At 44.0% G+C, this 22,389-nt stretch overlaps 1 protein-coding gene across 4 annotated transcripts in view; it reads left to right on the forward strand.

Moving 5' to 3' along the window:
- Nucleotides 1-22,389, forward strand: part of LOC143815894 (membrane-bound glycerophospholipid O-acyltransferase 2-like) — a 240,873-nt gene that overhangs the window by 212,817 nt on the left and 5,667 nt on the right. For all 4 annotated transcript variants that reach the window (XM_077295635.1, XM_077295637.1, XM_077295639.1 and 1 more), the window contains 4 exons: nt 8,617-8,720; nt 15,785-15,849; nt 19,777-19,909; nt 20,632-20,783. In XM_077295635.1, coding sequence (XP_077151750.1) covers nt 8,617-8,720; nt 15,785-15,849; nt 19,777-19,909; nt 20,632-20,783 — 454 coding nt within the window. The remainder of the gene's footprint in view (nt 1-8,616; nt 8,721-15,784; nt 15,850-19,776; nt 19,910-20,631; nt 20,784-22,389) is intronic.

Genomic DNA, 22,389 nt, shown 5'->3' on the forward strand with positions numbered 1-22,389 from the left:
CCTAATCCTAATCCCAACTGTAGCCATAACCCTAATCACAACCCTAACCCCAACACACCCCTAACCACAACCCTAACCGCAACACAACCTAATTCCAACCCTAATCCTAACCCTAATCCCAACCGTAACCCTAATCCCAACCCTAACCACAACTGTAACCCCAACACACCCCTAACCCTATCCGTAACCCTAACCACAAGCCTATTCTTAACCCTATTTCCAACCCTAGCCCTAATTCCAACCCTAACCCTAAGGGTATGTGCCCACGTTGCAGATTCGTGTGAGATTTTTCCGCACGATTTTTGAAAAATCTGCAGGTAAAAGGCACTGCGTTTTGCCTGCGGATTTACAGCAGATTTCCAGTGTTTTTTTGTGCGGATTTCACCTGCGGATTCCTATTGAGGAACAGGTGTAAACCGCTGCGGAATCCGCACAAAGAATTGACATGCTGCGGAAAATACAATGCAGCGTTTCTGCATGGAATTTTCCGCACCATGGGCACAGCAGATTTGGTTTTCCTTAGGTGTACATGGTACTGTAAACCTGATGGAAAACTGCTTCGAATTCGCAGCGGCCAATCCGCTGCGGATCCACGGCCAATCCGCTGCCAATCCGCTGCGGATCCGCGGCCAATCCACTGCCAATCCGCTGCGGATCCGCGGCCAATCCGCTGCCAATCCGCTGCAGATCCGCGGCCAATCCGCTGCGGATCCGCTGCCGATCCGCTGCGGATCCGCGGCCAATCCGCTGCGGATCCGCGGCCAATCTGCTGCGGATCCACTGCCGATCCGCTGCGGATCCGCGGCCGATCCGCTGCGGATCCGCGGCCGATCCGCTGCCAATCCGCGGCCAATCCGCTGCGGATCCACTGCGGATCCGCGGCCGATCCGCTGCGGATCCGCGGCCGATCCGCTGCGGATCCGCTGCGATCCGCGGCCGATCCGCTGCGGATCCGCGGCCGATCCGCTGCGGATCCGCGGCCGATCCGCTCTGTGTGCACATGCCATAACCCTACCCCTAACCCTAACCCTACCCGTAACCCTAACCCTACCCCTAACCCTACCCCTAGTTCTAACCCTAACCCTAGTGGTAAAAGAAAAAAAAATATTTTCTTTATTTTATTATTGTCCCTACCTATGGGGGTGATAAAGGGGGGGGTTTATTTATTATTTTTTTATTTTGATCGCTGTGGTAGAACCTACCACAGCGATCAAAATGTACCTGTAACGAATCTGCCAGCCTGCAGATTCGGCGGGCGTACTGAGCATGCGCCCGCCATTTTCCAAGATGGCGGCGCCCAGCGAGGAGACGGCCGGACACCGGGAGGATCGGTAAGTATGAGGGGGTGGTGGGGGGGTGGATCGGAGCACAGGGGGGGGGATCGGAGGACGGGGGGAGCGGACAGGAGCACGGGGGAGCGGACAGGAGCACGGGGGAGCGAACAGGGGGACGGAGGGGGGTACCTGACAGAACGGACGACTGGGGAGGAGATCGGGGGTGGTGGGGGGGGCCAGTACATGATTTCCAGCCATGGCAGATGCTATTGCAGCATCGGCCATGGCTGGATTGCAATATTTCACCATTTTCATAGGTGAAATATTGCAAATTGCTCTGATTGGCTGTTGCACTTTCAACAGCCAATCAGAGCGATCGTAGCCACGTGGGGGCAAAGCCACCCCCCCTAGGCTGAAGTACAACTCCCCCTCTCCCTGCAGATCGGGTAAAATAGGAATTAACCCTTTCACCCGATCTGCAGGGATGCGATCATTCCATGACGCCGCATAGGCGTCATGGGTCGGGAAGGGGTTAAAGGTAGCCTTTAAAATTGGAGTAAAAGAGGCTGTGGACTTGTCAGGGATCTGAAGCCTCACAATCCGGTGAGGAATATCATGGAGAACCCCGTCTCCCTCCCCCTCTTCCTCCGCATCCTCCGACTCCTCCTCAGACAATGATGTAGGAGGCCGACCGTGCTTTCTGGCAGATAGTCTAGTTAAAGTGGTCAGGTCTACTATGGGCCTAAGGGAGGAGAAGACGCCTAAATCCTTAGACAATGTTATGTTCGGGGGTCTGGAGGAAAAAAGAAAGCGCACATTCCCGGTTAATGCTAGGGTAAAAGCGCTCATAGAGAAGGAGTGGGATAAAGTCCCTAAGATTGATGGAGCTGTGGCCAGGTCATCTAAGACGTTGTCCCTGCACTTAGAGGACTCTGGCATGCTAAGAGACCCATTGGACAAGAAAGCAGATGGGTTCTTGAGGCACAACTGGGAGGTAGCCGCAGGGGGTCTGAAACCAGCAATAGCTGGGACATGTATTGCCTGCTCCATTATGGTCTGGCTGCAGCAGATAGAGGAACAGCTGAGGGGTAAGGTTCCAAAGGACGAGTTCCTGGCCAATATGACCTTGGTGCAAAGGGCAGCAGCCTTTCTAGCAGATTCCTCAGCAGATTCTGTGAGACTAGCTGTTCTGTCCTTCCAATAGGACAGCGTGGTTCATATTATCCATTAAAGAGTTTAGTACTATAGTTTGGGTTTTTTGCTGTGTTATAGCACCACCCAGTGGTGGATAAATTTATTACCTGTGTTTTTCTTAGTAATTATTAGAGTGTTGCATTCAGGGTTGCACCAAAGCATCATGGGATAGGGGAATCCCCCATTTTCTCTCTGTGTATTTTCCTGTACACTTGTGTTAATCTGCTGTGTTGGAACTACTTCACTTACTTGCCACCCCGGTTAAGTTTATCCGGTAAGATTGTTATCTCTGTTCTTGCAATATAGTGTTCTACTAATGTGATTATTGCATAGCAGCTAGTACTTAGGAAATCTATTACCAGTCACTTGCTGTATGTAGTTATATGTACAAGTTGCATCATCCTGTATACTTTTCTATTAGTTGTAAAGTATCAGCTGTATTGTTATTTGGCTCAATACTTATACGTATCATTTATATTCTTATAGTTTTACCGCATTTCAATACCTGTTACCAATAAACAAGTTAGACTACAGACAACAGTCTGCTTATTTTGGAAGACAGAAGTGGTTTATGCTGTATGTTGGATCACACACCGTATCAACGTGTATGAAGACAGAACACTAGCGGCTAGAGCAGCAGGCCTGTCTAATGCAGCTAGATGCGCCTTATGGCTAAAGGGGTGTCCTGGTGACCTACCTTCAAAGAATAGACTCTGTTCCATCCCATGTCAGTTCCTCTTTGGTCACAAGCTGGAGGACATCTTAGAAAAAGCAGGAGATAAAAAGAAGGGTTTCCCTCATTTTCCAGCGGAGACCAGAAAACCTTTTCGGAGAAGGAAATTAAATAGGGCCGGCCCCCTGGGGAGAGGAAGAGCTGGGACTTCAAAGACAGAAAAGGGTCTGGTTACATGTTTAGAGGACCCTTACATTGTCAAAAAAGCCTTCCCAATTACGTGAGAGATAGGGGAGAGGCTCTCTCTTTCTCCCTGCCTTGGTGAACATCTCCCCCAGTCATTGGGTACCGAGTGTCATCAGACATGGCCTAAAGATAGATTTTATTTGTTCACCTCTGCAGACTTTTGTATTGACACCCTGTAGAAAGTCCCCAGGAAACAACTAGCCCTGGAGGCAGAGGTGTTGGGACTGGTGCAAAAGCAGAGAAGTCCTGAGGGAAGAGGAAGGAAGGGGATTTTATTACCCCCTCTTTTTGTTACAAAAAACAGACGGTTCAATAAGAACTATTGTCAATCTGAGAAAGCTGAACCAGTGGGTTGTGAATTACTCCTTCAAAATGGAGTTGGTAAATACGGCGATAAAGATGTTGTTCCAGGACTGCTTCATGGCGGTTATAGACTTAAAAGATGCCTACTATCACGTCCCAATAATATAATAATAATAATCTTTATTTTTATATAGCGCTAACATATTCCGCAGCGCTTTACAGTTTTCACACATTAACATCGCTGTCCCCGTTGGGGCTCACAATCTAAATTCCCTATCAGCATGTCCCAATCCATCGGGACCACCAAAAATTCCTAAGGGTAACTCTGTATGTCCAGGGACAGATCAAGCTCAACCAGTATGCAGCCCGGCATTCGGTCTGTCTATAGCACCAAGAGTAGTTACCAAGATAATGTCGGAGGTCATGTCCTTCCTTCGTTCTCGGGACATAGTTATAGTGGGGAGGTGGGTAGATAACTGTATAAATCAAGTAGAAGTGACTGTGACCCTAAAAGAACTGGGCTGGAAGGTAAATACCCTCAAGTCAAGATTAGCACCAGAGAGAGTAAATCCTTCCTCCGGTTGGTTCTGGACTCCGAGCGCCAGCTCTGTCTCCTAACTGAGAACCATTTTGTCAAAATAAAAGTCTCGCACTGTTGGCAATACAGCATCCTGTAATGACACTGAGGAAGGCAATGTCCCTGCTGGAATCATTAACATCCTGTATACCTGCTGTAGGTTGGACACAAATTCACCTGACTACAGTGGGTGGTTCTGTTAGGCGTCCGATCTCAATTCCAGACAATTTTGAAAAAGTTAAACGGCACTCCTTCCCTTCCGAGCTCTGTCATGCACCCAAACAGTAGTTCCCCCCCACATATGGGGTATTAACATACTCAGGACAAATTGGACAACAACTTTTGGGTTCCAATTTCTCCTGTTAGGCTTTGTGCACACATTCTCGGAGGTGTAGCGTGCCACTTGGCATTATATTTTGAAAACAGCATAACAGATCCAGGTAATATGTGTTTATTAGGGGCTATAAGTCTTGATTTATGCTAAATATATGGCGTACACACTGTGGAAACTATTGTGGCTATTTGCCTTCTCACATTCTGGACACTATTGTGGCAATTTGCCTTTACACATTGTCGACACTGTTGTGGCAATTTGCCCTCTAATAGTGGCTCGGATTGTGTAGATACTTCCTATATGGCTCAGCTAGTCCTTACTTCAAATTAAGACGATATGTACCTGCACTTTTGATACATGCTCCGTTAGTTGCTATTGTGGATTATCCTTTATAATTAATGTGATTTGGACATTAGGGTATTGATGCATTTGCACTTTACAATTACAATTTACTTCACCTTATAGGGAAACTCCCATATAAATTTTAAGAAAATGAGTGAGGATATTTTGTGAATGTTATTTTGAATGCCCATAGTCAGCATTTCATGAAAGGGAGTCTGTATATTATATTTTCTCTGCATATCTATATATGCCCTTGCTTACCTCTTTCACACAATTGTTTTTCGTTCAGAGGCACTATTTTAATTGTGTGTGTTCATTGTATGTATATGTAAATAAAGGTAAAATTTTTAATTAAAAAAGAAAGCGACACTTCTTGATTCAATATAGTTTAATAACTATCTCTTGATCAGTATGTTCATATATGTGAACACGTTGTGGAATTGCCATGGAAATTTCCGCTGCAATCCTGCAACTCCTTGCCGCGGGAAATACGCATGCGGAAATGGCATGCGTATTCCCGCTAAACACTAGCGTTTTACAAGCGTAATTAGTTTGCAGAATGCTAGCGTTTTCCAAGCGATCTGTAGCATCACTTGGAAAAATGATTGACAGGTTGGTCACACTTGTCAAACATAGTGTTTGACAAGTGTGACCAACCTTTTACTATTGATGCTGCCTATGCAGCATCTGTAGTTTGAGAAATCGATGCCTCACAAGGAATAGCCTTCATTTCTAAGAACAAGAATAGACTGTCGAGATTCACATGAAAGTTCTCTTTTTCTGGCCGTTTTGAGTGTTTAATGGAACCAACAGATGTAATGCTCCAGATTCTCAACTAGCTCAAAGGAAGGTCAGGTTTATAGCTTCTCTAATCAGCCAAACTGTTTTCAGCTGTGCTAACATACTTGCACAAGGGCTTTCAAGGGTATTCTAACCATCCAGTAACCTTTTTACACAGTTAGCAAGCACAAAGTACCATAAGAACATTGGAGTGATGGTTGTTGGAAATGGGCCTCTATACAGCTATTTAGATATTGCATTACAAACCAGACGTTTGCAGCTAGAATAGTCATTTACCACATTAACAATGTATGGAGTGTATTTCTGAATAATTTAATGTTAGCTTCATTGGAAAAAACTGTGCTTTTCTTTCAAAAATAAGGAAATTTCTAAGTGACCCTAAACTTTTGAACGGTAGTGTATCTCTGTGATTTATAGGTATAAAAATTCAAAGTTGGAAAATTGCGACATTTTCGCCAAATTTCCATTTTTTGCACATATAAATGCAAGTCATATCAAAGAAATGTTACCACTAACATGAAGTACTACTATATGTCATGAGAAAACCGTGTCAGAATCACCGGGATCCATGGAAGCATTCCAGAGTTATCTATATATATAAGAGGCATCGTGATTACTCGCTAATCCCACCCCCTGCACATTAGCTCCTCCCCCCACCACGTTACCACACACAATCCCGCCCCCCCACCACGTTACCACGCACAATCCCGCCCCCCACCACAGTACCACACATAATCCCGCCCCCCAACACATTACCACACACAATCCGCACCACATCACATTACCACACACAATCCCACCCCCCATCACATTACCACACACAATCCTGCCCCCCACCACATTACCACACACAATCCCGCCCCCCACCACATTACCACACACAATCCCGCCCCTCCACCACATTACCACACACAATCCCGCACCCCACCACATCACCACACATAATCCCGCCCCCACCACATCACCACACATAATCCCCCCCACCCCATTACCACACATAATCCTGCCCCCACCCCATTACCACACATAATCCCGCCCCCCCAACAAATCACCACACATAATCCCGCCCCCCCACCATATTACCACAGATAATCCTGCCCCCCCACCACATTACCACACAATCCCGCCCCCCACCACATTACCACACATAATCCCGCCCCCCCACATTACCACACGAGGCTCCATCCCCACACATTACCACACGAGGCTTCGTCCCCACACATTACCACACGAGGCTCCGTCCCCACACATTACCACACGAGGCTCGTCCCCCCACATTACCACACGAGGCTCCGTCTCCACACATTACCACTCGAGGCTCCGTCCACACACATTACCACACGAGGCTCCGTTCACACACATTACCACACAAGGCTCCATCCACACACATTACCACACGAGGCTCTTTCCCCACACATTACCACATGAGGCTCCGTCCCCCCACATTACCACATGAAGCTCCATCCCCCTACATTACCACACGAGGCTCCGTCCCCCCACATTACCACACGAGGCTCCGTCCACACACATTACCACACAAGGATCCTTTCCCCCACATTACCACACGATGCTCTGTCCCCCCACATTACCACACGATGCTCCGTCCCCACACATTACCACACGAAGCTCCGTCCCCCCCCCACATTACCACACGAAGCTCCGTCCCCACACATTACCACAGGAGGCTCCTGAGCATGCCGAGCGTTAGCTGGCTGGAAACAGCTAGTTACCTCATAAAGGAACAATGGTCAGAATTTTAATAATTGGCCTGGTCATTAACGTGCAAACCAACCTTGGGGGGGTTAAGAGGTTAAAACTGTTACTAGTGACATTGACATCTGCTCGTAGTGTGAGTGATATACAAGCCTTGTCTATATGCCCTCCATACACACAGGTATTTGAGGACAGGGTGGTTCTAAGAACAGATCCAGCCTATCTCCCTAAGGTAGTTCTTAAGTTCCATAGGAGCCAGGAGATCACATTGCCCTCATTCTGTGATAATCCTAAAAATCCAGGGGAGGAAAAGTTTCATACATTAGGCGTGAGGAGATCCATGTTACAATACATGTCCATGACTAGTCAATCGAGGAAAGATCAGTCCCTATTTGTAACCTTCCAGGGTAGCAGAAAAGGGTACAGGGTATCCAAGAGTACCATTGCCAGATGGATCAGGGAGGCCATTAGCTTGTCCTATGCTGCCTGTGGCGCTCCGACTCCTGAAGGCATTATTGCTCACTTCACCAGAGCCGTGGCTACTTCTTGGGTGGAAGAGGCAGAGGTATCGATTGATTAGATATGTAAGGCCGCTACTTGGTCATCACCATCTACTGTACCTTCTATAAACACTACTGACTGAATCTGTCCTCCTCGACTGATCTAACCTTTGGTAAAAGGTTGCTGCAAGGTGTTCCATTCTCCAAAAATCTCTCAAGGGAAAACACCAAGGTTACTTACCGGTAGCCATTTTTCCGGAACCCATGACAGCACCTGTATATTCCCCCCTTTTTTCACTCTTTAGTGTGCACTTTAGTTGGGTGTTTTTTTTGGTAATATAATGTGGTGATGTTTTGCCACGTGAATTAACCAGGGGGACCTCTCATGCTCTGTAAACCAACTGAACTGAATAAGAGGTACCGCCCTTTTATTTTTCAGTAGGTTTCCTGTCCTGGCTGGGCGGATCCCTCTCTCAGGTGTGCTGTCATGGGTTCCGGGAAAAACGGCTACAGTAAGTAACCTTGGTGTTTTTTGTCAAATATAATCCATTTATACTCATTAGTATCATTGCAATTAAGTAAGATAAATAGCTCTACTTATGGCAATGAGCACCACAGTGAAGCGCAATACACATAATATCTCTATGCTTATTGTTCAGCTGATGCAATAAATAATGCTGCTGGCTTCGGTTACAATGGCGTCTCAGATGATGGCAAGGAGAGGTGGGACTTATTATCCAACCTGAATATATTAAGGATTGAGGTAAGTGTCCCCTGGTGTTTGATACATGGAAACATGTTGTCCATACAATAACAGAAATCATGGAGTCTTTGGTTACCTCACTGACTGCACTTGTCAGTCTTGCTGCCCATTCCAGGTGCAATCATGCATTCTTTGGCTGTATACGCTATACAGCATTAGCAAAAGGAAATAAAAAATAGCTTTTTATTATATGGTAAAAGCTGCAAGAGGCTGATTGCTGTGTATAACGTTTATGAATTTTACTAGTGAAACACTGCATTATATGTTATACATATATATATATATATATATATATATATATATATATATATATATATATACAGTATATATATTCTAGCTGAAAAGCCCGGCGTTGCCTGGGCATAGTAAATATCTGTGGTTAGTTATAGCACCTCACTTCTCTTATTTTCCCATCACGCCTCTCATTTTCCCCCTCACATCTTTCATTTTCCCCCTCACATCTCTCATTTTCTCCCTCACACCTCTCATTTTCCCCCTCACTCCTTATTTTCCCCCTCACTCCTCTCATTTTCCCCCTCACTCCTCTCATTCCACCCTCACTCCTCTCATTCCCCCAACACTTGTCATTTCGACCTCACATCTGTCATTTTCCGATCACTACACTATTTTCCATCACTCCTCTCATTTTGCACTCACACCTCTTCATTTTCACCTCACACCTCTCATTTTCACCTCACACCTCTCATTTTCACCTCAGTATATACATGTTTGTCATCTCCCTTATATATAGTATACACCTGTATGTCATCTCCTGTATATAGTATATACCTGTATGTCATCTCCCCTGTAAATAGTATATACCTGCTGTATGTCATCTCCTCCTGTATATTGTATATACCTATGTGTCAGCTCCTCCTGTATATAGTATATACCTGTATGTCATCTCCTCCTATATATACTATATACCTGTATGTCATCTCCTGTATATAGTATTTACCTGTATGTCATCTCCCCTGTATATAGTATATACCTGTATGTCATCTCCTCCTATATATACTATATACCTGTATGTCATCTCCTGTATATAGTATTTACCTGTATGTCATCTCCCCTGTATATAGTATATGCCTGCTGTATGTTATCTCCTCCTCTATATGTCTATGTGTCATCTCCTCTTTTATATAGTATATACCTGTATGTCATCTCCTCTTGTATATAGTATATACGTGTGTCATCTCCTCCTGTATATAGTACAGTGGGGCAAAAAAGTATTTAGTCAGTCAGCAATAGTGCAAGTTCCACCACTTAAAAAGATGAGAGGCGTCTGTAATTTACATCATAGGCAGACCTCAACTATGGGAGACAAACTGAGAAAAAAAAATCCAGAAAATCACATTGTCTGTTTTTTTATCATTTTATTTGCATATTATGGTGGAAAATAAGTATTTGGTCAGAAACAAACAATCAAGATTTCTGGCTCTCACAGACCTGTAACTTCTTCTTTAAGAGTCTCCTCTTTCCTCCACTCATTACCTGTAGTAATGGCACCTGTTTAAACTTGTTATCAGTATAAAAAGACACCTGTGCACACCCTCAAACAGTCTGACTCCAAACTCCACTATGGTGAAGACCAAAGAGCTGTCAAAGGACACCAGAAACAAAATTGTAGCCCTGCACCAGGCTGGGAAGACTGAATCTGCAATAGCCAACCAGCTTGGAGTGAAGAAATCAACAGTGGGAGCAATAATTAGAAAATGGAAGACATTCAAGACCACTGATAATCTCCCTCGATCTGGGGCTCCACGCAAAATCCCACCCCGTGGGGTCAGAATGATCACAAGAACGGTGAGCAAAAATCCCAGAACCACACGGGGGGACCTAGTGAATGAACTGCAGAGAGCTGGGACCAATGTAACAAGGCCTACCATAAGTAACACACTACGCCACCATGGACTCAGATCCTGCAGTGCCAGACGTGTCCCACTGCTTAAGCCAGTACATGTCCGGGCCCATCTGAAGTTTGCTAGAGAGCATTTGGATGATCCAGAGGAGTTTTGGGAGAATGTCCTATGGTCTGATGAAACCAAACTGGAACTGTTTGGTAGAAACACAACTTGTCGTGTTTGGAGGAAAAAGAATACTGAGTTGCATCCATCAAACACCATACCTACTGTAAAGCATGGTGGTGGAAACATCATGCTTTGGGGCTGTTTCTCTGCAAAGGGGCCAGGACGACTGATCCGGGTACATGAAAGAATGAATGGGGCCATGTATCGTGAGATTTTGAGTGCAAACCTCCTTCCATCAGCAAGGGCATTGAAGATGAAACGGGGCTGGGTCTTTCAACATGACAGTGATCCAAAGCACACCGCCAGGGCAATGAAGGAGTGGCTTCGTAAGAAGCATTTCAAGGTCCTGGAGTGGCCTAGCCAGTCTCCAGATCTCAACCCTATAGAAAACCTTTGGAGGGAGTTGAAAGTCCGTGTTGCCAAGCGAAAAGCCAAAAACATCACTGCTCTAGAGGAGATCTGCATGGAGGAATGGGCCAACATACCAACAACAGTGTGTGGCAACCTTGTGAAGACTTACAGAAAAGTTTGACCTCTGTCATTGCCAACAAAGGATATATTACAAAGTATTGAGATGAAATTTTGTTTCTGACCAAATACTTATTTTCCACCATAATATGCAAATAAAATGATAAAAAAACAGACAATGTGATTTTCTGGATTTTTTTTTCTCAGTTTGTCTCCCATAGTTGAGGTCTACCTATGATGTAAATTACAGACGCCTCTCATCTTTTTAAGTGGTGGAACTTGCACTATTGCTGACTGACTAAATACTTTTTTGCCCCACTGTATATACCGGTGTGCCATCTGCTCCTGTATATAGTGTATACCTGTATCATCTCCCCTGTATATAGTATGTACCTGTATGTCATCTCCTCCTGTATTAGACCTCGTTCACACGTTATTTGGTCAGTATTTTTACCTCAGTATTTGTAAGCTAAATTGGCAGCCTGATAAATCCCCAGCCAACAGGAAGCCCTCCCCCCTGGCAGTATATATTATCTCACACATACACGTAATAGACAGGTCATGTGACTGACAGCTGCCGTATTTCCTATATGGTACATTTGTTGCTCTTGTACTTTGTCTGCTTATTAATCAGATTTTTATTTTTGAAGGATAATACCAGACTTGTGTGTGTTTTAGGGCAAGTTTCATGTGTCAAGTTGTGTGTGTTGAGTTGCGTGTGGCGACATGCATGTAGCAACTTTTTGTGTGTCGAGTTGCATGTGACAGGATAGTGTAGCAAGTTGTGTGCAGCAAGTTTTGCGCATGGCGAGTTTTGCGCGTGGCGAGTTTTATGTGTGGTGTGTTTTGAGTATGTGCAAGTTTTGTGTGAGGCAACTTTTGCATGTGTTGCAACTTCTGTGCATGTGGCAATTTTTGCGTGTGGCGAGTTTTCCATGAGGTAAGTTTTGCACGTGTGGCGAGTTTTGCGTGAGCCTAGTTTTGCATGTGGCGAGTTTTGAGTGGCGACTTTTGTGTTTCGACTTTTATGTAGCGAGGTTGGTGTAAGTGTGGTGAAATGTGTGCTGAGGGTGGTATATGTGTTCAAGCACGTGGTAGTGTGTGGTGCATTTTGTGTGTGTGTGTTCATATCCCCGTGTGGTGAGTATCCCATGTCGGGGCCCCACCTTAGCAACTGTACGGTATATACTCTTTGGCGCCATCGCTCTCATTCTTTAAGTCCCCCTTGTTTACATCTGGCAGCTGTCAATTTGCCTCCAACACTTTTCCTTTCACTTTTTCCCCCATTATGTAGATAGGGGCAAAATTGTTTGGTGAATTGGAATGCGCAGGGTTAAAATTCGCCTCACAACATAGCCTATGACGCTCTCGGGGTCCAGACGTGTGACTGTGCAAAATTTTGTTGTTGTAGCTGCGACTGTGCAGATGCCAATCCCGGACATACACACATACACACACACACACACACACACACACACACACATTCAGCTTTATATATTAGATATATATATATATATATATATATACACTCACCGGCCACTTTATTAGGTACACCATGCTAGTAACGGGTTGGACCCCCTTTTGCCTTCAGAACTGCCTCAATTCTTCGTGGCATAGATTCAACAAGGTGCTGGAAGCATTCCTCAGAGATTTTGGTCCATATTGACATGATGGCATCACACAGTTGCCGCAGATTTGTCGGCTGCACATCCCAAAGATGCTCCATACAAGGCAGGATGGATCCATGCTTTCATGTTGTTTACGCCAAATTCTGACCCTACCATCCGAATGTCGCAGCAGAAATCGAGACTCATCAGACCAAGCAATGTTTTTCCAATCTTCTACTGTCCAATTTCGATGAGCTTGTACAAATTGTAGCAGTCCAACTTCTTGTTAACACTTAATTTCTAATCAGCCAATCACATGGCGGCAACTCAGTGCATTTAGGCATGTAGACATGGTCAAGACAATCTCCTGCAGTTCAAACCGAGCATCAGTATGGGGAAGAAAGGTGATTTGAGTGCCTTTGAACGTGGCATGGTTGTTGGTGCCAGAAGGGCTGGTCTGAGTATTTCAGAAACTGCTGATCTACTGGGATTTTCACGCACAACCATCTCTAGGGTTTACAGAGAATGGTCCGAAAAAGAAAAAAAATCCAGTGAGCGGCAGTTCTGTGGGCGGAAATGCCTTGTTGATGCCAGAGGTCAGAGGAGAATGGGCAGACTGGTTCGAGCTGATAGAAAGGCAACAGTGACTCAAATCGCCACCCGTTACAACCAAGGTAGGCCTAAGAGCATCTCTGAACGCACAGTGCGTCGAACTTTGAGGCAGATGGGCTACAGCAGCAGAAGACCACACCGGGTACCACTCCTTTCAGCTAAGAACAGGAAACTGAGGCTACAATTTGTACAAGCTCATCGAAATTGGACAGTAGAAGATTGGAAAAACGTTGCTTGGTCTGATGAGTCTCGATTTCTGCTGCGACATTCGGATGGTAGGGTCAGAATTTGGCGTAAACAACATGAAAGCATGGATCCATCCTGCCTTGTATGGAGCATCTTTGGGATGTGCAGCCGACAAATCTGCGGCAACTGTGTGATGCCATCATGTCAATATGGACCAAAATCTCTGAGGAATGCTTCCAGCACCTTGTTGACTCTATGCCACGAAGAATTGAGGCAGTTCTGAAGGCAAAAGGGGGTCCAACCCGTTACTAGCATGGTGTACCTAATAAAGTGGCCGGTGAGTGTATATATATATATATATACAATACAGACCAAAAGTTTTGGACACACCTTCTCATTTAAAGATTTTTCTGTATTTTCATGACTGTGAAGACTGTACATTCACACTGAAGGCATCAAAACTATGAATTAACACATGTGGAATTGATACAACTGAAATTATGTCTTATATTCTAGGTTCTTCAAAGTAGCCTCCTTTTGCTTTGATGACTGCTTTGCACACTCTTGGCATTCTCTTGATGAGCTTAAAGAGGTAGTCACCGGGAATGGTCTTCCAACAATCTTGAAGGAGTTTCCAGAGATGTTTAGCACTTGTTGGCCCTTTTGCCTTCACTCTGCGGTCCAACTCACCCCAAACTATCTCGATTTGGTTCAGGTCTGGTGACTGTGGAGGTCAGGTCATCTGGCGTAGCACCCCATCAGTCTCCTTCTTGGTCAAATAGCCCTTACACAGCCTGGAGGTGTGTTTTGGGTCATTGTCCTGATGAAAAATAAATGATGGTCCAACTAAACGCAAACCGGATGGAATAGCATGCCGCTGCAAGATGCTGTGGTAGCCATGCTGGTTCAGTATGCCTTCAATTTTGAATACATCCCCAACAGTGTCACCAGCAAAGCACCCCCACACCTCCTTCTTCATGTTTCATGGTGGGAACCAGGCATGTAGAGTCCATCCGTTCACCTTTTCTGCGTCACACAAAGACATGGTGGTTGGAACCAAAGATCTCAAATTTGGACACATCAGACCAAAGCACAGATTTCCATTGGTGTAATGTCCATTCCTTGTGTTCTTTAGCCCAAACAAGTCTCTTCTGCTTGTTGCCTGTCCTTAGCAGTGGTTTCCTAGCAGCTATTTTACCATGAAGGCCTGCTGCACAAAGTCTCCTCTTAACAGTTGTTGTAGAGATGTGTCTGCTGCTAGAACTCTGTGTGGCATTGACCTGGTCTCTAATCTGAGCTGCAGTTAACCTGCGATTTCTGAGGCTGGTGACTCGGATAAACTTATCCTCAGAAGCAAAGGTGACTCTTGGTCTTCCTTTCCTGGGGCGGTCCTCATGTGAGCCAGTTTCTTTGTAGCGCTTGATGGTTTTTGCCACTGCACTTGGGGACACTTTCAAAGTTTTCCCAATTTTTCGGACTGACTGTCCTTCATTTCTTAAAGTAATGATGGCCACTCGTTTTTCTTTACTTAGCTGCTTTTTTCTTGCCATAATACAAATTCTAACAGTCTATTCAGTAGGACTATCAGCTGTGTATCCACCAGACTTCTGCACAATACAATTGATGGTCCCAACCCCATTTATAAGGCAAGAAATCCCACTTATTAAACCTGATAGGGCACACCTGTGAAGTGAAAACCATTCCCGGTGACTACCTCTTGAAGCTCATCAAGAGAATGCCAAGAGTGTGCAAAGCAGTCATCAAAGCAAAAGGTGGCTACTTTGAAGAACCTAGAATATAAGACATAATTTCAGTTGTTTTACACTTTTTTGTTATGTATATAATTCCACATGTGTTAAATCATAGTTTTGATGCCTTCAGTGTGAATGTACAATTTTCATAGTCATGAAAATACAGAAAAATCTTTAAATGAGGTGTGTCCAAACTTTTGGTCTGTACTGTATATATAAATAATATTATTATATTACACACAGATATATGATACGCACTGTTTCCTTTGTCCGTTTGCACAATGTACTGTATGGTATTTCCTATTAGCGGCTGTGCGTCTACATTTCCTGTATTGACTGGAATCATTGCACAGTATTATGCATCGTTTCCTTTTGGTTTTGTTCTTTTTCAAACACTGTATTTCTTTTAGACAGCTACAAGCTTCAAGATGTTTATAGATAACTGGAATATACAGACAGCAGTGTGGCTGAAAGAGTTAAGTACAAATTTTCTATGGTTAAATCAGTATATTATGTTCTAAAACTACTGCAGCTAACACATTGAAATACGTAATTGATTCTTGCAAATTTTCCTTGAATTTGCATACTGTATTTCATTAATAAATACCAACTTATAAGCAACTGTGAAACTATTGAAAGTATTATCAAGTCTGCCCAGAAATCCACTCGATACGTCACCACATTTGAAATATGTGACTACCACTTACACACAGAGCATTATAATTTAATTACCGTATTAGACGATTGTATCATTTATACTAAATCTAAGTGCAAAACTGCACTAAGGTGGTGAGAAATTATTAGATGTGGTATATGCAACAACAACTGCACTTCCTAGAGAATCTGACTGCAAAATAGTGACCAGCCATACAGAGGACTGCCTTAAGGAATTTCAGTTCCGTTCTGTTCTGGCCATGGAGCTCCAGGAAAGTTTCCTTTATCCGACAAAATGTGCACTGCAATCCACCCCTAACCCTGAGGCCCGGTGAGCAGAAGCAAAGCCACCCCTGTTTGCTTCTGCTCACTGGGCCCCATATACCCTGATAGTGGCACTGGCAATACCTCACATTATACAAGCTATTATGTCATCAGGAATTGTTCAGCCTTGTTATTTGTGGACATAAACTATAGGAAGGAAAGTATTGGGACACATCTCTTAACTCTTAACATGAAATATATGAAATATCAACTGCATTACTGCTCTTGAAAATAGGAAAAACTGAGAATACTTCGCCATAAACTGGCCAACTCATGTGTCCATAACAGCCGCGATAAGGCAATTCTCATTGCTGGAAACCTAGCCTATTGTGAATCCTCTCCTAAACTGAAGCCTACATTTATGTGGTTAGATAGATAAATTGGCCAATTTATGCGCTGTGTTCTCAATTTTTCCTTTTTTCTAGAGCAGTAATGCAAGCCGTATTTCATATATTTCATGTTTTCATTATATAGTTCTACAGAGTGCAACTTTCTTTGTTGCTTCTGCGTTTATGGACATCAATTCCCACAGACCTACTGCAATATATTGAAGAAAGCCTTCCCAAAAGTGGAAACTCCTAATTAATGCCTATGGAGTTGGAATAGGAATTTCTAAAAGTTCCTGATACCTACATTCATATAGTGTAAAATAGGAACCATTCTGAGGTGTCTGGCAATATAGCAAATATCACTGATTGATGGGGATGACCCATCCTAAGGCTAGATCATCTATATGTTGTGACCGGACAACTCCTTTAATGATAAAATGATAATTCTTCAATGGCATATGCACTTTGTTACAAATTTGGCCCATGACTACATCTCCCCAATGTTCTTTGTTTATATGTGCCATGCAATCACAGTATGAAGTTTTTTTAAAGGGAACTTATCTGCAAAAAAAAAAAAACTCGGTATTTACCTTCAGCCATTGTTGTAATCTGCATGTTCGTATTATGCATGTATACAATTAGTATGCAAATTGCCTCTGCTGAAAAAAAGAGGACTTAACTCTATAGCGCCACCTATTGGAAGTAGCGATCCTACAAGTCACAATCAACCCTTTAACGAGTCGTGCAATATGACTTAGGATAAAAGCCAAATCAGTATCTCAATTCGCAGACACGGTGTTTCGGGCTGTTGGCCCTCGTCAGTGCGAAGCATGAGAACTGATTTGGCTAGGTGAGAGGCTCTGGACTGGGGTCTATGGGGTAACGTTTCTCCTTATGGAGAGTGACATACCAGCTGGCTTGTCAAGGTAAGGAGGCTTATTCGCCGTGCAATGCTCCTCTGGGAATTTAAATATGCAAATTGCCTCTGCTGAAAAATAGAGGACTTAACTCTATAGCGCCACCTATTGGAAGTAGCGATCCTACAAGTCACAATCAACCCTTTAACGAGTCGTGCAATATGACTTAGGATAAAAGCCAAATCAGTATCTCAATTCGCAGACACGGTGTTTCGGGCTGTTGGCCCTCGTCAGTGCGAAGCATGAGAACTGATTTGGCTAGGTGAGAGGCTCTGGACTGGGGTCTATGGGGTAACGTTTCTCCTTATGGAGAGTGACATACCAGCTGGCTTGTCAAGGTAAGGAGGCTTATTCGCCGTGCAATGCTCCTCTGGGAATTTAAATATGCAAATTGCCTCTGCTGAAAAAAAGAGGACTTAACTCTATAGCGCCACCTATTGGAAGTAGCGATCCTACAAGTCACAATCAACCCTTTAACGAGTTGTGCAATATGACTTAGGATAAAAGCCAAATCAGTATCTCAATTCGCAGACACGGTGTTTCGGGCTGTTGGCCCTCGTCAGTGCGAAGCATGAGAACTGATTTGGCTAGGTGAGAGGCTCTGGACTGGGGTCTATGGGGTAACGTTTCTCCTTATGGAGAGTGACATACCAGCTGGCTTGTCAAGGTAAGGAGGCTTATTCGCCGTGCAATGCTCCTCTGGGAATTTAAATATGCAAATTGCCTCTGCTGAAAAAAAGAGGACTTAACTCTATAGCGCCACCTATTGGAAGTAGCGATCCTACAATTAGTATTGCAGTTAAAGAGGAAAAAATGAAGTTATATTCTCCTCGCAGCCGCTTGCTTCCAGATATCAGAGCGGGGATGAACAATCAGCACTTGCGACACACTGAGCACCGTTGGCTGACATCATGTTCTTCTCACATGCTACAAAACGGCATGTCAATCATGGTGCAGGAGTGACTACATTGTGCTCACTGTGTAGTCACTGGTCATGGCACCTGCACTGCCCAGATGTCTGCCAGCAAGCTACTGCAGAGTGCAGATAACTTCGTTTTCTCCCTGCAGTCTCAGTTCTGATTAGATTGCTGCAACTGTTTAGAACATAATTTTTTGTCTGACAGGTTCCTTTTAATGCTGAATATGCTTCATCTAAGGGTATGTGTCCACGTTCAGGATTACATCAGGATTTGGTCAGGATTTTACGTCAGTATTTGTAAGCCAAAACCAGGAGTGGGTGATAAATGCAGAAGTGGTGCATATGTTTCTGTTACACTTTTCCTCTAATTGTTCCACTCCTGGTTTTGGCTTACAAATACTGATGAAAAATCCTGACCAAATCCTGATGCAATCCTGAACGTGGACACATACCCTAAGGCTATGTGTCCACGTTCAGGATTGCTTCAGGCTTTGGTCAGGATTTTATGCAAGTAAAATCCTGACCAAAACAGCACCTGAGGTCACTGGCAGGTCACCTGCGGTGTGCCTGCGTGTTTTGCTCATTGTAGCAACATGCTGCGTTTTGAAAAAACGCACCACGCATGCGTTTTCGCGGCAAAAACGCATGCGTTTTTTAATGCATAGTGGAGTCGGGATTTAATGAAATCCCCTCCACTATGCTGTAACATCTGGACGCTGCTTTTTTGACGCTGCAGAAAAACGCAGCGTCAAAAACGCAGCGTTTCCTGAACGTGGACACATACCCTAAGGGCTCGTGCACATGACCGATTATATCGGACGAGTGCTATTTGTGGTTTTCATGGGTAGCACTCGTACCCATAATATTCTATGGGGCTGTGCACATGTCTGAGTCGTCCAAGGACCAAATCGGAGACCTGTCTGATTTTGATCCGAGTGTCTAGTCTATGGGTTCATGGGAAACATCGGACCGCACTTGGATGACATGTGCGGTCCAATTTTCATGGACTGACAGAATGGAAAGAGTGTAGAAACTTTTTTTTTTCTCAACCTACTAGAAAAACGGATGCCACTCTGATTAGAATAATCAGATTGTTTGTATCTGATTGCCAGTAAACTGTTGTGTGCGTCTATCATCATATTTAGGTATCATTAAGGCTCAATATACTGTATATCATATCTATTTAGTGTAAATGCTGTCTTTGAACACTGCCATTTTATATTCTTCACTGTTTCACAATAATATATTTTGTCATGCAGGGTTTGTTATGACCGAAGCCCATTTAATCCGCTGCTGTCCACCTTCCTATTGTCAGCAGCCTGGCATGGTGTACATCCAGGATATTACCTCACCTTCCTGACTGCTGTGCCAATCACACTTGCTGCTCGTAAGGTGAGCCTGTGGCCAGTATGGTGCAGCGCTGATTCAATATGACATTGATTTTTTGGCCACACACTCTGCTATACATATAATAACCATGTTTTTCTAGTACTTCTCCCCCTTGCAAGTCTTCAGTTGTCCTCATACTGTATTTCCTGGTTTCACATCTGCTCACAGACATCAGAAGGCTTTCTTGTATAACATCGTATGGCATATATATCAAACCTTAAGTAAATACCAGCCCATTGGAGTGAATTCTACATTATTATGTACATTCCCTGTACAAAATACTATCTATTAAAGAGAACCTGTCGGCAGGTTTTTACACTCGGAAGTACAGGCATTTGTCCCCCAATAAAAATGATACCTTATTTGTAAAGATCACATGTGCCAGTTAAGAGAACTTGAAATCATATGCAAATAAGGCTGGAGGTGCACTGGAGGCGTGACAGTGCACTTGGACTACTTCTTCCAAGTGCATTATCACTCCCCCAGTGCACGTCCAGCCTGATTTCCATATGGCTAGATGTCGCATGACAGGCAAATCAGATCCCTGCAATAAAAGGTCTCATTTTCATTCAGGGGCCAGGCTCCTATACAGCTATGCCACTACTTCCTTGTGTATAAACATGTTCCATATCCATTCTATAATCAGGAACAAAAAATACTTGTGATATTGCTACATAAGGGAAGAAAAATAAATGTGGTGTTCTTTTTTTCTTTTCATTTACCAGGTCAGGCAAACAGTACGTCCAATGTTCCAACATACGTTATGGAGTAGAATAATTTATAGTTTGGTTACCTGGCTGTGTACACAAGTAGCAATGAGCTACACTGTGGCACCATTTATATTACTAGGACTTGGACCATCATTTCAGTTATACAGGTAAGAGATTTTTTGTGCCGATTGTACTCATCTTTTGTTTTAATGGTAGTCCTTTGGAAAAGAAGTCTGTACATTCCTCGTCTCTTTGGTCCCCTAGACCTGCAGAAGTGTTAATTGTACTTACTCCCACTTTTGCTACAAATCCCTTATGGACATATTAATGGGGTCTGTTCCAACATACAGAGCCCAAGGAACCCCGGCATACTGCTATGTACCCCCTCACTGGTAAACTGACCAGCTAAACTCATCTGCCTTTCTACATCTGGAGTAAAGCAATATATGCAAATTGCTTGTCTTAAATCCATGCTGAAACAACTGGCTGACAACCAAACGGAAAGAGCATTACACAATGATAAGCACGCCTGTATAAAAATCTACAAATTTTATTGAGACCAAACTACAAGCACTAATATAAAAACAATTAGCACCATTATAACCCCAAAACTGACATACATAATAGAAACAATGATGTGGAACCCACAAAAATCTACAGCAAGAGTGCAAATAAAAAAACTTATATGTACACTCACCGGCCACTTTATTAGGTACACCATGCTAGTAACGGGTTGGACCCCCTTTTGCCTTCAGAACTGCCTCAATTCTTCGTGGCATAGATTCAACAAGGTGCTGGAAGCATTCCTCAGAGATTTTGGTCCATATTGACATGATGGCATCACACAGTTGCCGCAGATTTGTCGGCTGCACATCCCAAAGATGCTCCATACAAGGCAGGATGGATCCATGCTTTCATGTTGTTTACGCCAAATTCTGACCCTACCATCCGAATGTCGCAGCAGAAATCGAGACTCATCAGACCAAGCAACGTTTTTCCAATCTTCTACTGTCCAATTTCGATGAGCTTGTACAAATTGTAGCCTCAGTTTCCTGTTCTTAGCTGAAAGGAGTGGTACCCGGTGTGGTCTTCTGCTGCTGTAGCCCATCTGCCTCAAAGTTCGACGCACTGTGCGTTCAGAGATGCTCTTAGGCCTACCTTGGTTGTAACGGGTGGCGATTTGAGTCACTGTTGCCTTTCTATCAGCTCGAACCAGTCTGCCCATTCTCCTCTGACCTCTGGCATCAACAAGGCATTTCCGCCCACAGAACTGCCGCTCACTGGATTTTTTTTCTTTTTCGGACCATTCTCTGTAAACCCTAGAGATGGTTGTGCGTGAAAATCCCAGTAGATCAGCAGTTTCTGAAATACTCAGACCAGCCCTTCTGGCACCAACAACCATGCCACGTTCAAAGGCACTCAAATCACCTTTCTTCCCCATACTGATGCTCGGTTTGAACTGCAGGAGATTGTCTTGACCATGTCTACATGCCTAAATGCACTGAGTTGCCGCCATGTGATTGACTGATTAGAAATTAAGTGTTAACAAGAAGTTGGACAGGTGTACCTAATAAAGTGGCCAGTGAGTGTATATGGCCCTAAATAAGATCAAGTACTGTATATGTGGGTATATTCCAAATGGTACCTGTATATCATCAAAATGTCATAAATAAGGTGCAAGCTAAATAGTGTGCTTATTGTTGTGTGATGCACTTTTTTGGGGGGTTGTACGTTAGTTCTTGCATATTTATTTAGCACCCATTTCATTATTAT

Source organism: Ranitomeya variabilis, chromosome 3 (genome assembly GCF_051348905.1).
Source record: "Ranitomeya variabilis isolate aRanVar5 chromosome 3, aRanVar5.hap1, whole genome shotgun sequence".
Taxonomy (NCBI): domain Eukaryota; kingdom Metazoa; phylum Chordata; class Amphibia; order Anura; family Dendrobatidae; genus Ranitomeya; species Ranitomeya variabilis.